This window comes from Myodes glareolus, chromosome 27, assembly GCF_982192425.1.
Source record: "Myodes glareolus chromosome 27, mMyoGla1.1, whole genome shotgun sequence".
NCBI classification, from domain to species: domain Eukaryota; kingdom Metazoa; phylum Chordata; class Mammalia; order Rodentia; family Cricetidae; genus Myodes; species Myodes glareolus.
In genome coordinates, this window is record NC_142052.1 from 43,454,160 (window position 1) to 43,475,557 (window position 21,398).

The following is a 21,398-nucleotide window of genomic DNA, read 5'->3' on the forward strand; positions in this document are numbered from 1 at the left end:
AAAGCCACTAGAACCAAGGATATTTAGCTCAGAGATGAGATGGCTCACAGGGTAAAAAGTGCTTGTCATGTAAGTCTGAATTTGATCCCCCAGAAACCACAGGGGAAGAAGAGAACCTCAAAGTTGTCCTCTAATCACACACACATCCCCCAAAAGCATGCATGCATACACAGTAACAAATCATTTTTTCCAAGAACCAAGGATTACTTAGATAAGAAATACATAAACAAAATCTCGGTTGTTTTGTCTTTTGTGTTTGAGACAGGATCTCGTGTAGCATAGGATGACCTCAGACTTGCTAACCAGCTAAGCTCTGGGATCACAAGTGTACACTACCATGTCTGGTTTCAGACCTCCCAGGATGAAGCACGCTTGCAATCTCACCATTCAGAAGGCAGAGGCAAACCATTCAGCTTGGACTACTAGTGGATTCCCATCTCAAAACACCCAAAGCAAAGCAAACAGCGAAAAAGATACCATCAGGATTCTAGCTTCAGTACATTAAAAAGATGATAAAAGAGAAAATACAGCCAGGTGGTTAGTGCCACCCGTGAGTCCAGCACTTTGGAAAGGGCAGGATATTTACGAATTCATAACCAGCCAGAGCCACACAGCAATACTGTCTCAAAAAAAAAAAAGGAAAAGAAAGCCATATGATGTATGATAAATTAACATTTAAATTTTTTGAAGGTTACAGTTACTCTGTAACAAAATGACTATTTGGTGACCCATCTTTATCAGTCAATATCAGTGCCCTTTACCATATTCTATAACTATTATTTTGGTAGTTAATCCTCAAACCTAAAAGTTATTATAATTTTATGAATACTTAAATCATACCACTTTATATATTACATATCTAATTTACTTCTTTTCATACTTGTCTCCAAATAGCCAAACCGCTAAACATTAGGTTTAAAGTCCATGAATTTCTAAACTTAACCCATGTTAGGGTCAAAAGATTTACAATTCTAAGTTTACTACCTATTATTGAGCAAACACCTGTTCATATATCAATCTACATAATTACATCAAAGTTTCACTGAAAACTGTTTAATCAAGTAAACTTGAAATTCTTTCTTAAAATTAAATTTACTTTTTTTTTTTTTTTTGGTTTCTCTGTGTAGCCGTGGCTGTCTCAGAGCTTGCTCTGTAGACCAGGCTGGCCTCTAAACTCAATCCACCTGCTGCAGCCGCCTCCCGAGGGCCTGGATTAAAGGCATGCACTACCACCAGCAGGTTAAACTTACAATTCTTATTTCTCAATTTTAATTTAACTCAAGGACAATATAGCTTTCTGATACATCAGAAAACAAAGTGAGTACGCATCTGTGCAAATTAATTTGTACAGGACTAACTTGTGAAAGAAAACCGCTTGGCTTATGAAAAGCAGTGAAGTGCCAAGTAAAAAACAATTCAAACCAAAACATTCAGCACATCTTTAGTTTCGGCAACTTCAGCTTCTGGCTAGAAAAACTGCCCTAGCTAGGACATGAATGGAAGCAGTTTACTGAACTGTAAAATGCTGGCAGATTGGCAGCTGGACTGGATCAGGCTCTAAAGTGAAGCCCAGATATAAACCAAATGCATCTCCTTCCTTCCCACCCTCCCTGCACTAAAACTCTAAAGGGAAGCGTAGATACAACATATGCGTGTCCCCTTTTTTAAAAACTAAAAAACCTCCTGGATATTTTGAGATATCGCTGTCTTCACAGAGGATTCTCAAAGTAGGTCCGACTCCTGTGTGTGTGCTGTGTGTATGTATGTGATGTGTGGGTGCACATATGGGCAGATGAGAATGCATGTGAAGGCAGAGTCTGACACCAGTGGCTTCTTCATTCACGCCCCATTCATGTGCACTGCAGCATGCTCAGCTGAGCCCAATCTGACCTGTCCAGCAGGCCAGCTGCACTGGGGATTCCCTGTCTCTCCCTCCCCCCCACACACAAAAGTGCCAGGATTATGAACTGGTCACCAACGCCCACCTGGCATTTATGTAGGTCCTGGCGATTCAAACTCTAGTCCTCACGCCTGCATGGCAGGGGCTATACTTGCCCGGCCAGCTCACCAGTCCCTAAGCCTCCCTCCTTTTTAGAAGCACCATATTAATAGCGAGCATAGAAGCAGAGCTAGAAAGGGGGCTCATCAGATGGCTGCACAGCAAAGGACTGTATTAACAGTCAGTGTAAACCATTTCCACAGATTTTACATTTTAGATACCGAGAAGTATTCCATTTCTGTCATGGAAAAAGTAGACGGTCTACTAACCAGGTAAAGATGGAAAAGGAAACAAACGATGAAACGCAAAAATCTGTTGTCCTGGCATTAAAAGAACAGCAAAATATTGTTGTGTTGTGTTGACAATACAACTGGTTTGAAACTTCCGCCCATATTTTATCATATTATTTAGTTTTTAATTATGTGGTCCTTTTTTTCTATAGTAACTCTCGGTCAGGCTGAAGATTATTCTAGAACTTCATCTACTACAAGAAGACGTCAAAGCTGTGTACTAACACTGAAACAAACCCACACTGTCCGCTAAGACAGCCTGCGGGGCTGGCTGTGCTAATGCACACCTGGTCCACACAGTGAGACTGGGGGGAGGGGGGAAAGACAGCCTAAGGGTTATATTAAAAAGTAAATCTTTCAAGATCCATTTTGAAGCAAGCAATAATATTTCCTTACAATCAACGTTTCAATTTATTTACCAATGGCTTTGACATGGAAATATTTCAGAAAACAAAATCTCCATGATTCATAACCGTGCAGATTCTAGTAAATGATAATTTGGGATAGTGTTTTTTAAACTATTTGGTAATTCGCTACTGCCTGTTCAATTTATGGCATTCTACAATGACACCTACTGGCCACTAGAAATCAGCCATTAGTTCTCTTAGATAGCTAGAGTAGGCTGGTTACATAAGAGAAACACAGAAACACACACACTTTCTTAAATCAACCCACCTAAAGGCAAAAATTTGTTCACAGGTATGGAAAGCATGAGAGTATTTCACCTAAAGCAAAAATGTTTTCTTTAGGATAAAGGTAACATCATTCTTGTAAGAAGATATGACGAGGAATGAAACACCAGCATCATTTTAAAATTGTATTTAAGACACCAACAAATACCTCAGTTCACTGGACATTTCAAAACAAATCCTAATTACCCATGTCCTTTCAGAAGATATTCTGAGAGAGAAAAAACAAAAATTCTAATTTTATACGTACGAACACAAATGACCAAGAGTAGGAAAAAAAAATCAGATCTTAGAAAGTTGTCCTAACATATGTCCTAACACGTAGTTCAAAAACAAGCCCAGAAAAAGAGACGCTTCCTGATACTACATTAAGCCTCATCTTCTGACTTGAATGCAGCATGTCAAGAGCTTTTCAGCAATTTACAGAGCTGCTTTTACAAATGGATCCCAGTCTTCTCAGAAGAGTTTTCCAATGAGCTATACAAGCAAAAGCCCTTCCACAATACACGCTGAGACGGGAGTTTGTTTTGGTACTGTATTCCACCATTCAGACCGTGAATTTACAACTCACAACTAGTTCTTCAGACTTAACGAAGCAAATCACTCAAAGGGTGGCTCTCCCCTGTTTAAGAGTCCCGTCCTATTTTCACCGCCCTTGGTTAGCATCCATATATAAGGGCAAGTTGTCGACCAACTAACTTACTGATCGTTTTCTAATTTGAGTTTGCCTTCCTCTCTACATGTAGAAGGCTCTCCACTTGGCTGGAGGTTAAACACTCTATCGGTTTCTGAGATGCAAAGCAGCAAATGCGTGTACTACAAAACATTTCGCCCATCTCGAGCTTAACGTCGTGTCGTGTCTCAAGGCAAGTCCTTATTTGGGATAAGCGCTTCGTGACTACTCCAACCTTCACGCTGTCCTCCTCCTCCAGAGCCTGCCTGGGTAGGAAAACACGGAGCTAGCGACAACAAGAAAGTGATCACGTCTATCAACGGCTTCCAAGAGCTCCTCTTCCATGACGCTCGGTCGAGTTGTTCCGGGGGGGAAAATAACTGCCAGGGGTTACATAATGTACCAGCCGCTAGCTCCGACCACCAAGAAACCTCTTCCTCCTCCGCACCCTGACAACAACCCTGAGGATTTCACTCAGGTGTCTGCAAACGCCGCGTCCTTCTCTACCCTGAGCCTTTCTGCAAGAAATCCCTTCAACCCTCACCGCCCGCGCCCTGCTCCCGTCTCCTTCCCACCCACACCCTCAACGCCCTCGCTAGGCCCCCAAGTCGCCCCCACGACACTCACTGAGCCCCAAGCCGCCTCCTCCTCACGACCCTCCCGGGCTGGCTACCGGGTGTGCAGGGCTCGGGATCCGCCGAGAGTCCGGCCGCCGCATCCCCCGCCGCCTCTCGCGACCGCAGCCGGAGGAGACACCTCCTCCCCCGGCACCGTGCGCGTCCCCCACCTACCTGTCACCCCGCAGCAGCCTCGGGCTTCCCACCGCCACCGCCTCCCGCAGCAGCCTGCCAACTGCAGCATAACAACCGGCCCTCTCATTGAGTGGGCCGGCGCGCTCAATAACAGCCGCTCCCATTGGCCGCGCCGCCGCCTCGGCCCGCCCTCCGGTGCGCCGCCTAAAAGAGTCCGCCCGGGAGCAAGGAAAACGCGGTTCCCTCACCCGTCTCCTCAGCGCCCCAGAGCTCGGTCGGATGCCGGCTGCCGAGTGGGGGGAACGGTCTAGATGTCCAGTTTCCCTGACGTTGTCTCTCCCCCGTCTGAGAGTCTTGCGCCGGGGGGTCGGAACGCTTATCGTCTCCTCCGCTTTCCTGCCGTGGGGGAACTGCAGGGGACAACGTCCGCTTCCGGTTGGCTCCGTCTGGAAGGTTGAATATTGAGTGTCCTGAGAGGTCAGATTGCTGTCAGGTAATTTAGGGAGCTGGTGGGCGACCTCTGGGTTAGGAATCATCCAGACTGGGTCCAGGGGGAGTGCAGAAGTGCTGAGAAGGACCGGGAGGAGGGGAGCGGTGCTGCCAAGTGCCCCCGAGCTGAGCGGAGGCGGATGGAGGATGCCCCGATGGTTATTATAGCGCTTCAGTCCCAGACACCCCGACCTCCACTCCTACCGCTGTCACCCACAATTTCCTCCTCTCCTCCTGGTTTTTTCTGGGTAAAGAACAGTCCCCGATCCGAAAATACTTAACCTAGAAAAATTCCAACAGATGCCTCACAAAATCACATCCATTGCATATTCCTAGGGTTAAGGATTGGGTGCTAAAGTAATAGCATTTCATTCGGCTTTTCTTATATTTTTATGGTCATCTCAGTATTTGGATGAGGGAAATTTCAGTTATATACTTGAAAGCCCAGTAAAATTACACCGAGTGGAAGAAGCATCCCGTAGGGAAAGTAAGCCAACACTTCCTGTATTAGAACAAGCCAGGTGGATCATCATCTAACTTCTAAGTTGACTTCTGACATAAGCAGATAGCGTTTCTGTTTTTCATAATTACACGTTCGGTCTTTGTTGAATTTATTTCTTTACTGTCCTTAAATGAGCGGTTCTGCATGGGAAGTGATTTCCACACCATTGAGTGCTCAGTGCAGCGTAACTCACCTTTCCCATGGTGTGAGGAGAGAACCGGTTCCTTTAAGGTGCCCTCTGACCTTTATATAGGTACGCGCACACACAAATAAATGAGGCTTTAAATAAAGATTCCCTTGAAAATAGGAACGAGGCATATGCACAGGTCTGTTCTTGTAGCACTTGGGGGGGGGGGAGAGAAAGAGAGAAGAATTGAGAGTTCAAAGTCATCCCTGAATACATATCAAATTTGTGGTCAGACTGAGTTAGGTAAGACTATCTCAAGTAAATAAAACAATGTTCTTTTAAGATGGGATGGTGCCTACCCCATTGTAAAGTTATGTGTGCTTCATTCTGAAAAAAAGTCTGATAAAACACATTCCTTGTCATATACATACAGAAATTTCTCTCAAGTTGCAATGTCCAATAGAAATGTAATGGAAGCCATGTATGTAGTATTAAATTTTCTGGTAGACTCTAAAAGTAAGAAAAAAAGTCATCTAATATACTAAATGTAGTCTCATTTAAAGATATACTCTGAAGCCAGCCTTTATTCGTAGCTTTTGGGAGACGGGGCAGCTGAATTTCTGAGTTTAACACCAGCCTGGTCTACAGATCGAGTTCCAGTACAGCCAGGGCTACACAGCAAAACCCTGTCTTAGGGATGGATATATATACACATACACATATCCATATGGACACACACACATATATACACTCTGTATTATTAATGAACTGTTGTACATGTCATACTGTCTTAAAATTTTATGTATGTTAAGTATACAGTATATACATATTATTTACATAAATACAAATACTTGGTCTGTGTTTGTATTTTATAAGGTTGAAAAGTATATTCCTACACCAGATAATTCCAAAGACACTTTAGTATTTTCTTATAAGTGAATTTGCTTTGGTACTTGGTACTTTCCCAGGTGACCTGAGTTTCGTTCCTAGCACCCACGCCAGACAGCTCATGATCACCTATTATTCAGATCTAGGGGATGCAATACCGTCTCTGGCCTCCCTCCCATGCATGCATGTCACACTCTCTCTCTTACACACACACACACACACACAAATAAGGTCTTTTTAAAAAGTTAAAATTCCAGGTTCCTTAGCTGCATAGCCACATTCCAGAGGTTAGTGGCTACGTAAGAGACAGCACAGATCCAGGAGAGGAATTGGTGGCCATAGGTATCCAGATGTCCTTTTTGTTGTTTGTTTACGTTTTGTTTTTCCAGGCTGGCCTGGAACTCAAGAGATTCACCTGCCTCTGCCTCCCGAGTGCAAGGATTGAAGGCGCGTGCCCGCACCCCCAGCAAATGTTCCATTTTCTGAGTCATGACAGTTTTCCCAGAGCAGCTGTGCTCAGTCACAGTCTCACCACTTGGATGTGAGAATGGAAGGCGCACTACAGTGTGTCCTCCGCATTTCCCAATCTTGGAAGGGAGACTTTTAGCCTTGTGATGTGAGGCAATAGAAGTTCAGAAAACTTAAGGGATTTTCTTGTATTTTATAGCCATTAGTGGTTCAAAAAAAAGATGATTTTAAACACTTCCATCAAACATTTGAGATTTTATTGTTTGATTTATGGCTGTTTTGAAATAACAGTAATCCCAACATTTCAGAGGCAGAGGCAGGCAGATAGGTCGCTGGGACTTCAAGGCCAGCGAGCTTTCTGGACAAAAGCCAGAGCTCTCCAGAGAAGCCCCATGTTGAAAAACAGACGACAGAGAAAGAGAGAGAGAGAGACGAGTTATAGCATTGACTTACTGCCTAGAGTCTCATTGTCTTCATCTATAAAAAGTGTTTGGTTTTTATTTTGTTTTGCTTTGGTTGGGTTTGTTTGTTTGTTTTTGTGAGACAGAGTCTCTCTACACAAAGCCCTGACGGTCCTGAAATCACTATAGACAAGGCTGGCCTAGAAGAACTCAGAGGTCTGTTTGCCTCTGCCTTCCAAGTGCTGGGATTAAATTTGTGAGTCACCGGGTCTGGGTGGATGGGGAGAATCTGTATTTTTAATTTAAATTCAAAGTTGTTTTAGAAGCAGTACAGTTACTGCCTACAAAGTCCCATGTGCCAGGCACATGAAGACTACGGAAGTATTACTGTTACCGTATGTAGTGAGTGGGTATCTGAGCCGTAGGGCTACTCGCTGTTTTCAGTTCTATATTGTGTGTATGTATTTCCTAGATATGAGCATACACTGAGTATGTAATAGTATACTTTTTTTTTTTTGGTTGATTTTTCTGGCCTGGAACTATAGTACACCACTTGCCGCTTCCTCCCAAGTAATCCTTGTATATTTTTATAAAGCTCTCTACTCAGAATTTTCACGTACTTATCTTTTTAAAAGCATTTCACTTGATACATCATCATCAACTTTGGTCTCTCTCTCCTTTCTTTTCCTTTCTCGCTGCAGACATGGCTGCTGGGCATGGACATGGACACGAACATGGGCACGGGCATGGCCATGATAAACTGGTACTTCCAGATCACACACAGTGGAAAATAGAAGGGACACCGCTAGAGACAGTGCAGAGGAAGCTGGCTGCCCGGGGGCTGAGGGACCCATGGGCTCGGTAAGATGAGTCTAGGCGTGCCCTTCTTGCTCTGGGTACCGGGACAGGAAGGCTGGCATGCATCTGCCACAGCACACGTGTGTGCCGCTAGATACGACTCAAAGGAGGCCCCTCCTTCCACCCTGTGGGTCCTGGGGAAAATGGCTCTGTTTTTTGTTGTTGTTGTTGTTGTTGTTGTTTGTTTGTTTGTTTGTTTGTTTTCTCTCTGGATTTTGCTGTGTGGCCCTGTCTCTGTCTCCTAGAACTCTGTGGACCAGGCTGGCCTTGAACTCACAGAGATCCACCTTTCTCTGCCCCCGAGTGCAGGGATCACAGGCATGAGCCACCACTGCCCAGCGAAAAATGGTTTCTTAGCTTTAGTTGTGTGCAGTATAATTCACCCATTTTAAAGTTAACTCATTATAATTTTGTTAGTTTTTTTTTTTAAATGGGCCGTTATGGAATCACTACCAAAACCATGATGTAGAATATTTCTGTAAGCCCAGGAAATGTGTGCCTTTGCAGCCACTGCTCTGCTTCCGGCTCTGGTTTCTTCCTTACTAATAATCCTCTCTCTATGTTAGAATCTGAGGGAAGGATGGGTCTTTCATCCCAGCCTTTAACTTAATGTTGTTTTTTGGGACCAGGGGGAGCTGAGTTTTCTCTTTTATTGGTTTTGTATTTTTAAGTACCAAAGGATAAAACCTATTTTAGAAAGCTTGTCTTTTGTAGCCCAGCATAATAATTTTTATACTTGTTTTTTGGTATGGTTGGTGATTGATTCTGTTTTTTTTTTAATTTTTATGATGTATTTATCTTTTATTTTATGTGCATTGGTGTGAAAGTGTCAGATCCCCTGGAACTGGATTTTCAGACAGTTGTGAGCTGCCATGTGGGTGCTGGGAATTGAACCTGGGTCCTCTGGAAGAGCAGTCAGTGCTCTTAACCGCTGAGCCATTTCTCCAGCCCCGATTCTGGGGTTTTTTTGAGACAGAGTTTCTCTGTGTAGCCCTGGCTGTCCTGGAACTGGAACTCTCTCTGTAGACCAGGCTGGCCTCAAACTCAGAGACCCACCTGCCTCTGCCTCCAGGGTGCTGGTACAAAATGTGTTGAGTCACACACTTTTTACCACAGTAGCCATTCAAATTATTTCCAGCTATTGGTTCTTATGAGTCAAGTTGCTGCAGCTATTCACAAGTTTGTCTACACTCATATTTTTATTACTCTTGGGCAAATACCTAAGAGTGGGATTTCTGGATTTTAGGATAAAAATCTATGGGTCTTTTAATAAAAGCTGCCCAACTATTTTCTAAAGTGGTGGTTCTGTTCCCGTCTCTGCCAGCTGTAGATGAGGATCTCAGTTGCTCACTGGTCTCATCAGTACCTAGTGTCTTTAGTGTTTTACATAGCTGCTCGTCTGTACTCTCAGCCTTCGAAAGGCAGAGGCAGGAGGATTGGAATTACAAGACCCTCCTCAGCTATATATCACACTGGAGGCCAGCCTGGGCTACATAAGAGTCAATCCCCAAAAAAAGGTGAAAGAGATGAAGCCCTTGTAGTCCACACGTGAGCAGATGGTGTGGCTCCACTCCCCGGTCCATAAACACGGACGGTTTGTTTGTTATTTTGTGTGGCTGTCTGGTTTTGGGTGCAAAAAAAACAGTCTCCTTAGGTCTTTTGAACTCTTATTATGGGCTGTAGGAATTCTTTATATACTTTGAAAATAAGCCATTCATCATATATAAATTTTGTACATGTTTTCTCAGTATATTTCAGTATATAATGTGTCTTTGCATTTTCTTATTATTTTAAATTTCAATAACTTTCTAATTAAGTTTTTTCTTTTGTCACTATTACTTTTTTCTTTCTTTTTTTCTTTCTTTCTTCTTTTTTTTTTTCTCCTATTTTTGGTTTTTCAAGACAGGGTTTCTCTGTGTAGCCCTGGCTGTCCTGGAACTCTCTCTGTAGACCAGACTGGCCTCAAACTCCCAGAGATATGCCTGCTCTGTCTCCTGAGTGCTAGGATCAAAAGTGTGTCCCACCACCTCCTGGCCCTCATCTAGGATTTTATTCTATATTTTCTAGAAGCTTTTTTTTTTAAATCCTTTTTGAGCAAGTCATGTGTTTAACTCAAGCCAGGCTCATACTTGTGATGCGCCTGCCTTAGCCTCCTAAGTACTGGGTTTGCGAGCACCGTCACACTCAGCTTGTGGTTTTCCTGGATTGAGGTATGATGCTTCACTTTGAGACTTTGAATTCATTGTTTTTTACCAAAAAAAATTATGTTTATGTGTATGGGTGATTTGGCTGCATGTGTGTCTGTGCACCACTTGTATGTTGTTGGTTGTTATTTTATTTTTTGGCTCTATATTCTTTGGGGGGGGCTGCCACCCAGGTCCCAAATAATTAATACACCTGGAGATTTATTATTTCTTATGAATGCTTGTAGTGGGAGGCCAATTGTTTGTTCCCGGCTGCTCAACCCCAAAATAATCACTCAGAAACTGTAAAATCACTGTTTGACCCATTAGCTTTAGCTTATTATTGGCTAACTCTTACATCTTAATTTAACCCATTTCTAATAATCTGTGTATTGCCACGTGGCCATGGCTTATTGGCAAGGTTCAAGCACGTCTGTTCCTGGCAGTGGCTACATGGCATCTCCCTGACTCTGCCTTCTTCCTCCCAGCATTCAGTTTAGTTTTCCCCACCTATCTCTATTCTACCCTGCACAGGCCCAAGACAGTTCCTTTATTAACCAGTAGTGTTCACAACATTCAGAGGGGAAGCCCACATCAAATGCCTGACCTTAGCTTGGCTTATTTCTAGCCAGCTTTCCGTAACTTAAATTATCCCGTCTACCTTTTGACTCTGGGCTTTTTCCTTTTCTTTCTTCAATGTCTTACTTTCACTCTTCCTCAGTGGCTGGCTGTGTGGCCAGGATCCTAGCATCCTCCTCTCTTTGTTCTTTCACCTCCTTCTGATTTCTCCTCCTGCTTATTCTCTCTCCCTGCCAGCCCCACCTATCCCTCTCCTGCCTCGCAAGTCAGCTCTTTATTAGACCATCAGATGTTTTAGACAGGCAAAGTAACACAGCCTCACAGAATTAAACAAATGCATCATGGAAGAATGCAACACATCTTTGCATCATTAAAACAAATGTTTCTCGGCATAAACAAATGTAATACATCATAAAATAATATTTCACAGCACGTGTGTCTGGTGCCTGCAGAGATCAGAAGAGGGTATTAGATGCTCTGAAACTGGAGTTACAAATTCCTTGTGGGCCATGTGAATCCAGCCTGGGTCCTCCTGAAGTGCAGCCCGTGCTCCTCACTAATGAGCTGTCTCTCCAGCACCAAGAGTCTTTGTTTCATCTGAAGAAAGAAGGAGGGAAATATTGTCTGTGGCGAGCCAGTTGGTTCATGACCATTTATTAAAAGATTATTCCCAGTTGAATTACTTTGATAAATATATCAAAAATCGATAGACCATATCTTTGAGGTCTATTTCTGGACTCTGTCTTGTTTCTCTATTCAGTATGTCTGCATTTAGGTCCAATACCACAAACTTTAATAGGATGGTGTAAGATCTCCAATTACCTTTCCTTGGTTTAGCTATTCTGGGTCTTTTTTTTTCTTTTTTTTGTCTATAAATTTTAGTATGTGTTCATCAGTTTCTACAAATGGCCGGCTTGTATTTTAGTTGGGATCTTACTATTTCATAAATTTTACAGTGTGAATCTTTTCCATGTTTCTATTGGACTCACATTAGTCTTGAGATAATTTATGCCTTTATAGTGATGAATCTTTTAGAAAACATGCGATTTATGACTTTTTGAATTTTCAAGCGTTATTTCCTTACTTTTTATACATATCCTGAACATTTTGTTGAATTTATTTGTATTTCTGGTACTATCGTAGGTGGTACTTTAAATCTCTATTTGTAGGTGTGTTGTTGACTATTAAGATTGTAATTAATTTTCACATACTGACTTTTTATATCCCGTTTATTAATTAACTAAATTTTTGCCCTAATAAACTTCTTTTTCTTTCTTTCTTTTTTGTTTTGTTTTTTTGTTTGTTTGTTTGTTTGTTTTTTGAGACAGGGTTTCTCTGTAGCTTTGGTGCCTGTCCTGACCTAGTAAACTTTTTTTTTATGTTCTTTAAATTTTTTTTTAATAATGACCATTTTGTCTACAGAGACAACATCACTTTGTCTTTCTCAGACTGTAAGCTTCCCTTTATTATGTGATTGCAATAAGTAACATGGAAAAGAAACCAAAGAATTTTAACTTCTTTTGTTTTTTGTTTTGTTTTGTTTTTTCCTGGAGGTTTTGCAGCAGAGTCTCACTAAGCCCCTCAGGCTGATCAACAGTTGTCGGGTCTTTCAGCCTCTGAGCGCTGGGGCCGGAGGTCTGTGCCGCCACGTCAGCTTCTCCTTCCTGCTTTAAAGTCAGTCGCCCCACTGTGTCCCCGCCTGTTCTTGCTCCTGGTTCAGCCGGCGCTCTGACCTCAGCCTCTTCCTTGGCTGGACTGGAAAGATTGCAGCACATCCCTCTCCTGAGAGCAGCTCTTTTCTGTTCATGTGCTGAGTTACCTGTGCAAACTTCCAGATACTAAACCAATGCTGCTCTTCTGGTGATAAATTATTTTTGTTTTGTACATTATTGGTTTTAATCTTGTAAGATTTTGTTCAGAACATGTAACAAACCTTTGTGGTGATGCAGCCTTTAATCCCAGCACTCAGGCAGGTGGATATCTGCGAGTTCCAGGCCAGCCTGATCTAGATCTTGAGTTCCACAGCCAGAGCTACTTCTAACATCTTTTTGTAGTTTTGGCATCTAAACTAGTTTGATTTGTTTCCATATTTTCTAGTGAGGCAGATTTTTTTTTGTTATTTTTTTTTTGTCCTCTATAAGGTGATTTTCGCCCCCACTAATGTAGATCATCTATACAAGAAGACATTTCTTCCTGTAGCTCTCGGCTTTCTGTTCTCCTTTTTGTTCCGTGTAGTCAGAGCAACCAGAGCAGGAGCTCAGTCTGCTGAAGCTCAGGCTGCAAGACAGGGAACGGCTGTGAGCCCTTGAGTAGTAATAATGCCAGCTGTGCATCCTTCTGTGCCAGAACAGATTAGACATCAGCATGCTTAATATTTATGATAATAATGTTGGGTAGGTAGTAGTCAACTTTGAACAGAAGGTCAACTTCATTTCTATGTGAAACTTGGTCATATATTCTTAATTATACTCTGCCCAGAAATATCTCTGCTGTGACTTTCAATGTTAAGTCGTCTAGCTTTGGACCAGGTGTGGTGGTGCATGGCTGGAGCAGCTCGGGAGACTGAAGCAGCATTGCCACAAATTGGAGGCCAGCTTGGCCTTTGTAGAGAGATCCTGTTTCAAAAACAAAGAAAGAAAACAATGCCAGGCACAGTGCCTCATGCCTTTATTCCCAGGACTTGGGACATAGAGGCAGGGAGATCACTGTGGAGCCAGCCTGGCCTACAGAGTTCCAAGAAGCCAGGGCTACATAATGAGACTATGTCTCAAAAAAAAAAAAAAAAAAAAAAAAAAGATACTAATGTAGCATTTCAGTATTTAAGAAAGAAGAAAATCCAATGTATTTGGCTCAGTGAATTGCATGTGATTATCATTTTTCTCCTCTTTTCCAGCAATGAGGCTTGGCGATATATGGGTGGCTTCGCAGAGAACATCTCCTTCATGAGTGTGCTGTTCAAAGGGTTCAAGTGGGGTTTTGCTGCATTTGCGGTCGCGGTAGGGGCTGAGTATTTCCTGGCCTCCCAGAACGGTGATAAGAAACATCACTGAAGGCAGCGCCTGGGATTGTCTCCTGACTCCTCGCTCATAAAAATAAGATTTCCTCTCTCTAGCATCCTTGGCTGAATGTTTGTCCTTGAAAGAATGGCTTAATAAAATAAAGAAAAACTTTGTTTTGTCGTGTAACTCTTAAATAAAATTGGAAAGAAAAATTTAAAGTATGTACCTGTAATTCCAACTCTTGGAAAGCTGAAATGGGAGGATCATGAATTCAAAGTCAGCTTAAGCTAAATAGTGAGGCTGTCGCAATAAATAAATAAATAAATAAGATAAATATGCATGTGTGTGTGTGGATGTGTGGATTGGATTTTGTTTGGAATGGTGGGTGTTGGGGGTACCAGCAGCAGTGCGTTCTGCATGCAGCAGGCAGCCACCTAATTCAACAAATGTGTTCTGAGACCTACTGAATCCAGTTTAGCCTGTGTGTCCGTGGGTGTGGAGCTGTCCATTGGGCTTAGACAACTTAACAGCAGCACAGAACTCCCCGACACCACTAATAACTGGGACCGACTCTCCCCAAGTAAACCATCAGTTGCCAATGCTTTCTTGGCTATGGTTAGAGCCTCCTGGGCGCCTCCACTATCCATTCTGTTATCGTAATCACAGTGCAACACCGTATCGCATTCAAAGACAGCACTTCACCTCTCTTTCCTATCCTGTTCCTGCATTCTTTCTGTCCCCTCTCTATGATGTTCCCTGAGTTGTCTGTCTGTCTGTCTGTCTGTCTGTCTGTGGAGTGTTTGAAAGAGATGTCCCATTTAGGACTAGCACCCAACAGTTAACTTATCCTCAGCATTTGGACCAATTAGTCGTCATTATATTAATTGCTCCCGGCCCCCAAAGCTGACCAAGGTGTTTAAAAGGCAGTTTGACAAAGTGACCAATCAGCCAAACAATGGCAGCAAGTTCTCTGCTGGAACCTATGACCTGAGCCATGGACATGACCAGACTTACAGCACCAAACCTGAATTCCCTCCTGTGGTGCAGGCCTCAAATTCAAACCAAGCAGTTGGGTGACAGCTATGCCCCTTTTACACCAATGGCCATATCTTGTTGACCCGTCCATATAGCATGTAAGGTCCAGTGCTGGGTAACACCACTGCCTTTTCTCCTTCAGCTGTCTGCCTCCAGGTTTTTAAATCAGAGTTGGTCTTGCTGTTTAGAGGGACATACCACCGAATAGTATGGTTTTTTTCTGGTTGATGTATGCCTCATCTTCGTTTTTCTTTATTAATCCTATTTTCTTCTCTTAATCCTCCTCACCGTTGGCCATGTTGAGAAAAACCTTGACATGCTTTAATAAATTGGGCATTTTTCCCCATGTTAAGTCTTTAACATTAAGTCACTAGTTAAGATGGGGCTGGAGAGAGCCGGGTGATGGTGGTGCATGTCTTTAATCCCAGCATTCAGGAGGCAGAGGCAGGCGGATCCCTGAGTTCTATCTACAGAGTGAGTGCCAGGATAGTTGGGGTTACATGGAGCTGCACAGAGAAACCCTGTCTTGAAAAACAAAAAAAAAGAAAGAAAGAAAGAAAGAAAGAAAGAAAGAAAGAAAGAAAGAAAGAGGAAAAAAAAGAAAAACCTGATGAGATGGCCCAGCAGTTAAAATCTTTGACTGCTCTTCAGAGGACCTGGGTTTGAGTCCCGGCACCCCATGGTTACTCACAACCTGTGACTCCAGTCCCAGGAGGTTCGACACCCTATGCTGGCCTCTCTGGGCTCCAGGCCTGCGCAGGGTCCACAGACATACATGTCAGCAAAGCACCTACACATTAAAAAAAATTGTTTAAAAAAAAAGAATTTAGGGGACTGGAGAGGTAGCTCAGCAGTTAAGAGCACTGGCTGTTCTTCAAGACCCAGGTTTAATTCCCAGCACCCACATGGCAGCTCACAACTGTAACTCCAGTTCCAGGGAATCTGATGCCCTCACAGACATACATGCACACAAAAACACCAATGCACATAAAAAATAAATAAATGGTTGAAGAAAAAAATCACAGTTAATTGCTAGCTCGGTTTGTTGGTGAGCACTGTCTTTCTTGTTTATAGTAGTTGGATTCTTGCACTGGGGTATGGGGAATTCATTCACTCTGGCCTTTTCTTAATAAGGAACTAAATTCATTCACGATGGCTCTGACCTCATCATCTACCTCTACCTCTAAATACTGAATGAAAAAAAGAATAGAAGAGATATGATTGGTCCCAGGTTTTGGCACCAGATGAATGAAAAAAATAAAGAGAGAGACCAGAGTGGACATGACCAGATGTCTTTGCTTCTGGCTGTTCTCTCCCATTTTCTCAGGGTTTGAGACTTAACAAATACCACCACAGTGGAATTAAGTGTCAACATATTTTAGGGGAGCACAAACAACCCACTGCATATTGATTACAATAACTAACAGCAATGATTACTTTCAAGAAACCAGCTGTCGTCTTTGAAGACCTGTGGAGACCCGGAAATAGGAGCCTATTTCCACGTTGACCAAAGGGCAGAGAGTTGGAACTTACCTCTAGTTCCTTCAAGGTGCTTCTTCCCCCAAACAAAGGTCCCACCTAGGCGGAGGTCTGAGGTCAGAGAGATCTGCTCTCAAGGTTATTGTCGACAGGTGTGACTAATAACCAGCCCTTGAGCTGTAGGAATAGAGAAATAGATTGTTCCTACTTTAAACAAAAGTCCAACTAAGTTCCAGTTCCCTTTGTGGAGATAACTTGGGATTCCACCCAGGGAGTGGTTTGCCTACAGAATGTTTTGGTCTAACATATGAGCATGTTTTGTTCTAGCAACAGAATGTTTAATTATGAATGAACCACAACTTACAACTGGTCTGTCCATTTCCTTATATCATGTTAATATGTCTTTTGTCTTACTCTTACCTTTTGGGGTCAGGGGTATTTTAAGCAGTTGGAAATTAAGCGCAGGTAAATTTCAGTACTCACTGGACCTCCCTCCCAATACTATCCTACATGTTTTCCCGTTTTATTATTTTCATTCGCGTCTTTATATTCTTTACTATATTTCTAAATCCCCATGCCTCTACCCTGGTGAGAGGTATTTTTGTTGAGGCTGGTCCCTGACAATGCCCTTGTCTCTGTAATGTTTGAGTTTGACTTGACGGCCAGCAAGGCCCCAGGATCTGGTCTGTTCCTGGCCTTCCTTAACCATCTTTCCAAGAACATAGATTGGATTTACTTAAGAAAATACATTTATTGATTTAATATTCTAATTATCAATATAGTCTGCTAAGATTGATTGATTTTGATAATTGTATCCTTGAGAAAAGGCAATTACAACACAAGAAATATAAATTTGCATTCTATTGTCTGAATGTTAATGAATCATTTTACATGATGAATATGTCACAATTTGAGATTAAGTAATGAAATGCTATTTTACTTAATGAAAATGTATAATGTCTAAGCATTAGACAATACAAATATATCAAAACGTATTGCACCCATAAATTTGTATAATGTTGATGTTTTTATCACTTAAATTTATAATTTAATTTAAAAGTTACATTATAAGGAAAAATACAGTGTAGAGAAACAAACACTGGGGTCCCTAGAACTAAGACGATTAACTCGTTAGTAATTACATTGAGAGTATGTGGTCCAAAATTAGTTAAGACACTATGTAGTCCAGGCTAGCCTCAGACACCCAAAGATTTACCTGCTTCTGTCTCTCCTGTGCTGGAATTGGTTCAAAGTTTAAAACATGCCAATTATGCTCAATAGATAAATTTTGAGCCAGGTGGTGGTCTTAATCCCAGCATTTGGGAGGCAGAGGCAGGTGGACCTCTGTGAGTTTGAGGCCAGCCTGCTCTACAAAGTGAGTTCCAGGACAGTCAGGACTGTTTCATAGAGAAACCCTGTCTCAGAAAACAAACAAACAAACAAACAAATAAATAAATAAATAAAAAGATAAATTTTGGCCTGGGCGATGACTCAGTCGGTGAAGGACTTGCTGTGCAATCATGAGGGCCTGAGTTTGGATCTAGCACCCAAGAGAAAACAGGCACGGTGGTGCGTGTTTGTTACCCCGGTGCTGGGGGATGGGATGGATCCTGGGGCCTTGCTGACCAGCCAATCAAGTAAGCTCCAGGTTCCATAAGAGACCCTGTCTCAAAAACTACATAAATAAGGTAGAACAATAGTGGAAGGCACCCAACACTGACCTCCGCGTGTGCATGTATGGGTACATGCGTGACCACACACACGTGCATACACAAGACAAGTAGACCTGAGCACAGGGCCGTGTGCCTGTAGGTCTAGCTACATGAGAGGCAGAAGCAGGAAGATAGCAGGTTGGAAGCCAGCCTGGGTAACGCAACGAGACCCTGCCTTAAAACATACTAGTCCCTCTCTGACCTAAAATATCTACACAGAGCCTCGAAAAAGCTGAAGCAAACAGAGCTCAAGGGGAGAGAGCCGTAGCTGCAGCTCGCAACGCTCTGTTTCCAGTAATTGATAGGACGAGTAGGAAACGAGGCTGCAGAAGTCTTGAGCAACGCTACTGCCCAGCTTGATGCAATATTTATAGAACGCTGGAACAAAGCAGAACACATTCCCAGAGTATGAGGGACATTTACCATAACTGGTTAGATTTCAGGCTCCGTAAAGTTAAGATGACTGGAATCGTACACGCAGCTCCGCAAAAACCAACGAAAAGCCACAACTGAAATCACACAACATATACTTTCACACGACATAGGCATTAGACGAATCATTAACCTCTGAAAATCGCTCATTATTTGGCAGCACAGTTATAATAATAAATGGCTCACCAAAAGGAGCAGTTTTAGGTAGCGCCTTTGGTGCTGTGTCAGAACACTGCCCAAAGCAACGTGGGCAGGAAAGGGTTTGTTTTATCTTATAGTTCCAGATAATCAGGAGGAAATCAGGTCAGGAACTCAAGGGAGGAACCGGGAGGCAGAAAGTGAAGCAGAGGCCACGGAGAGACGTGGGTTGCTGGCTTGCCCCCTACAGGTTGCTCAACTGGCTTTCTTATACAGCCAAGGACCACCAGCCCAGGGTGGCATCGCCCACAGGGAATGGACCCTCCCCCGTCAATCAACCAAGAAAATGCAACAAGGTTCACCTAAAGGCCAATCTGGTGGAGGTGATTCTTTAACTGAGGTTCCCTCTTCTCAAACGATTCTAGTTTGGGTCAGGTTGACCAATCTAACCAGCACGGACTCTAGGGAAGGTAAAAAATAGCAGAAGAGAGGGCAGGAGAGATGGCTCAGCGGTTAAGAGCACTGATTGCTCTTCCAGAGGACCAAGGTTCAATTCACAGCACCCACATGGCAGCTCACAACTGTCTGAAAATTCAGTTCAAGGGGATCTGACACCTTCACACAAGTACACATAAAATAAAGTTAAATAAATTATTAAAAAAAATAGCAGAACCATAGGTGAGATTAATGTTTAGGGGTGAGCAGGAGGGGAAGACAGGGAGAGAGAAAGAGAAAGAAAGAGAGAGAGAGAGAGAGAATGTCATCGAAATCCCAGAGAATTAAAACAACATTTTATAAACACATCTCTAAAACAAATTTGGTAGCTCTGGTGAAACTGACTCTGCTTTCTTTGTTCGTTTGTTTTCTTATGCTTAAGGGTCTTGTACTTTCGGCTGTCTTCCTGCCCCTGCCTCCTGAGTACTGGGATCACAGGAGGACGCCCCCACACCCCGAAATACTATCATTTTGTAAGACAGATCGCCAGGCTGGGGGTGGGGGCGTAGCCGGGTCCATGCGCAGTCCCCTAAATCTAATCCTCAGTGTCACTAAAAACCAAAGATGCAGATGTTCACGCAAGCAGACAACCCGAATGACTTTGCATCTATTAAAAATATTTGCATTTTGGGGGAATTGCACATTTGCTGGTTGGGTTAGGTTTAGGTAGAGGAAAATGAAGCGAGTGTTTTGGCGTATTGAAAGGAAGAATGATGGCATTTTTGTCTTTTTTGTTTTGCTTTTCGAGACAGGGCATTTTTTTTTTGGTCATTTTTATAACTTCTTTTCGATCTGCCGTAATTTTTGCTGAGAGTAAAGAATGAAACTTTCCTCCTGTTTCCCGAATTTGGAAATCATTACTTGAATCCCCTAGCGCCTACAAAACATTGCATTGTTGTCTCGTGCGTGGCCATTATTTAAACTAGTGTGCATTACATGTGGGTTTTGTTTCTCAAACAGGACCAAAAAGCGTTCAAATGATGCTAATTACACGAGCATGAATAAGCACCTCATGAATAAGCACCACACATGATATAACATGTAGTGGTGTTATTAGACGTACTTTGTATGTGGGACAAGTCCACAGAATGAAAGTAACAAAACCCAGAATGATTTGACTAAAAAGTTTGAAGTTTAGATTTTGAATACAGGTCTAATTTGAGAGCCCATAGAAACAATGTGTTACCTTGTCTAACACAGTATACAGGTCAAGCAAAACCATGCACTGTGGAAGGAGAAAACTTTTAAGCTTCTAATTATACTTATCTTCATGTTTATTGCTGATGAATTAAATCTGGCTGATTTTCTTTACAGCACTGGGGACTGAGCCCATTGCCTCATATTCTCTCTCTCTCTCTCTCTCTCTCTCTCTCTCTCTCTCTCTCTCTCTCTTATTTAAGGTAGTGCCTCAGCGGTTGCCCAGACTGGCCCTGAACTCCTGTCACCTGGGCTGGCGGTGTGTTCCTCTGCCACAGTCTCCCAAGTACCTGGGATTACAACCCTGTGCCACCAGACTGAGATTAATAAATAAACTCAAAATGGGGTAGTCACTCACAAACTGGATATGGAGAGCGTCCATAGAATTTAGGAAGAGGCCTCTTAAGGGAGAGGTGTCCTGACCGCCAATGAGAGTACAAAGGTCATTCAGAAAACTGCCACAGGCTGCACTTGGTGCGTGCTAGGTTTGTGGAATTTGTAATCCACAGATTTGAAATAACTCACCTCCATTAGGGACTTGAGCAGCTTCAAGAGAGTTTCACAAAGAACCCAGTGACCGAAGCCAATACCCATGACTCAAGGACAAGCAAACAAGGATAGCACAGCCATAGACTCTGCCCGCAGCGTTGCCTGTGTGACCTCACCACGGGAAAGCCATCTCCTCCCCTCTGAAGTACCAAGAAGACAGAAATATGGACTTGGACCAGGTGTCAGTGCAGGGAACCTTGCCCCAGGAGTGGACTGGTTTGGTAACTTAGCTCACAGAATCAGCATGATTAGAACGACCTTAAACAAGACGCTCTACTTGTGTCTTGCCTTCTGTTTCTACATGTGTGTGTTTTCCTGTATGTTTATTAACATACTAAATATGAACTCATTTAAAGATTGCTTTAGACTCCATTTGTTGGGAGCCACCTGGAGGCACAGGTGGTCCTGCAGTTTGGAGGTAGCCACGTGGGGCTGAGCAACCCTGCCTGCACCCTTGCCTGCAC

General features: G+C 42.9%; 2 protein-coding genes and 1 long non-coding RNA gene across 7 annotated transcripts in view; 1 reads left to right on the plus strand and 2 right to left on the minus strand.

Moving 5' to 3' along the window:
• Positions 1–4,556, minus strand: part of Hycc2 (hyccin PI4KA lipid kinase complex subunit 2) — a 53,197-nt gene extending 48,641 nt beyond the window's left edge. For 2 of the 3 annotated variants that reach the window (XM_048428756.3, XM_048428754.3), the window contains exon 1: positions 4,443–4,556. The gene's annotated coding sequence lies outside the window, so the exon portion shown is untranslated. Of the gene's footprint in view, positions 1–4,278; positions 4,402–4,442 lie in introns of those variants that run through there. The other variant, XM_048428755.3, reaches the window with a different exon arrangement.
• A 134-nt stretch (positions 4,557–4,690) lies between these two features.
• Positions 4,691–14,115, plus strand: Ndufb3 (NADH:ubiquinone oxidoreductase subunit B3). The gene is made up of 3 exons (XM_087902472.1): positions 4,691–4,896; positions 7,980–8,139; positions 13,792–14,115. Exons 2-3 carry the CDS (start codon positions 7,982–7,984, stop codon positions 13,946–13,948), a joined length of 315 nt encoding a protein of 104 aa, XP_087758598.1. The 5' UTR covers positions 4,691–4,896; positions 7,980–7,981; the 3' UTR covers positions 13,949–14,115.
• On the minus strand, positions 11,236–21,120 carry LOC125396739 (uncharacterized). Of its 3 annotated transcripts, none has more exons than XR_015736877.1 (4): positions 20,911–21,120; positions 16,466–16,588; positions 15,540–15,722; positions 11,236–11,495 (listed from the first exon to the last, which is right to left on the minus strand). It is a non-coding gene; the product is annotated as an uncharacterized LOC125396739 (long non-coding RNA). The 3 variants fall into 3 exon arrangements; XR_015736876.1 differs by having other exon boundaries at positions 15,624–15,722; positions 20,911–21,116; XR_007230875.3 differs by lacking the exon at positions 15,540–15,722 and having other exon boundaries at positions 20,911–21,105.
• Between the last annotated feature and the right edge of the window lie 278 nt (positions 21,121–21,398).

What these genes read in the sequence shown, in the direction of transcription:
- Ndufb3 (XM_087902472.1), top strand. Translation starts at nt 7,982, where the DNA reads ATGGCTGCTGGGCATGGACATGGACACGAACATGGGCACGGGCATGGC. An exon ending in CTGAGGGACCCATGGGCTCG is followed by an intron (nt 8,140 to 13,791) that starts GTAAGATGAGTC and finishes CCTCTTTTCCAG; the next exon opens with CAATGAGGCTTGGCGATATA.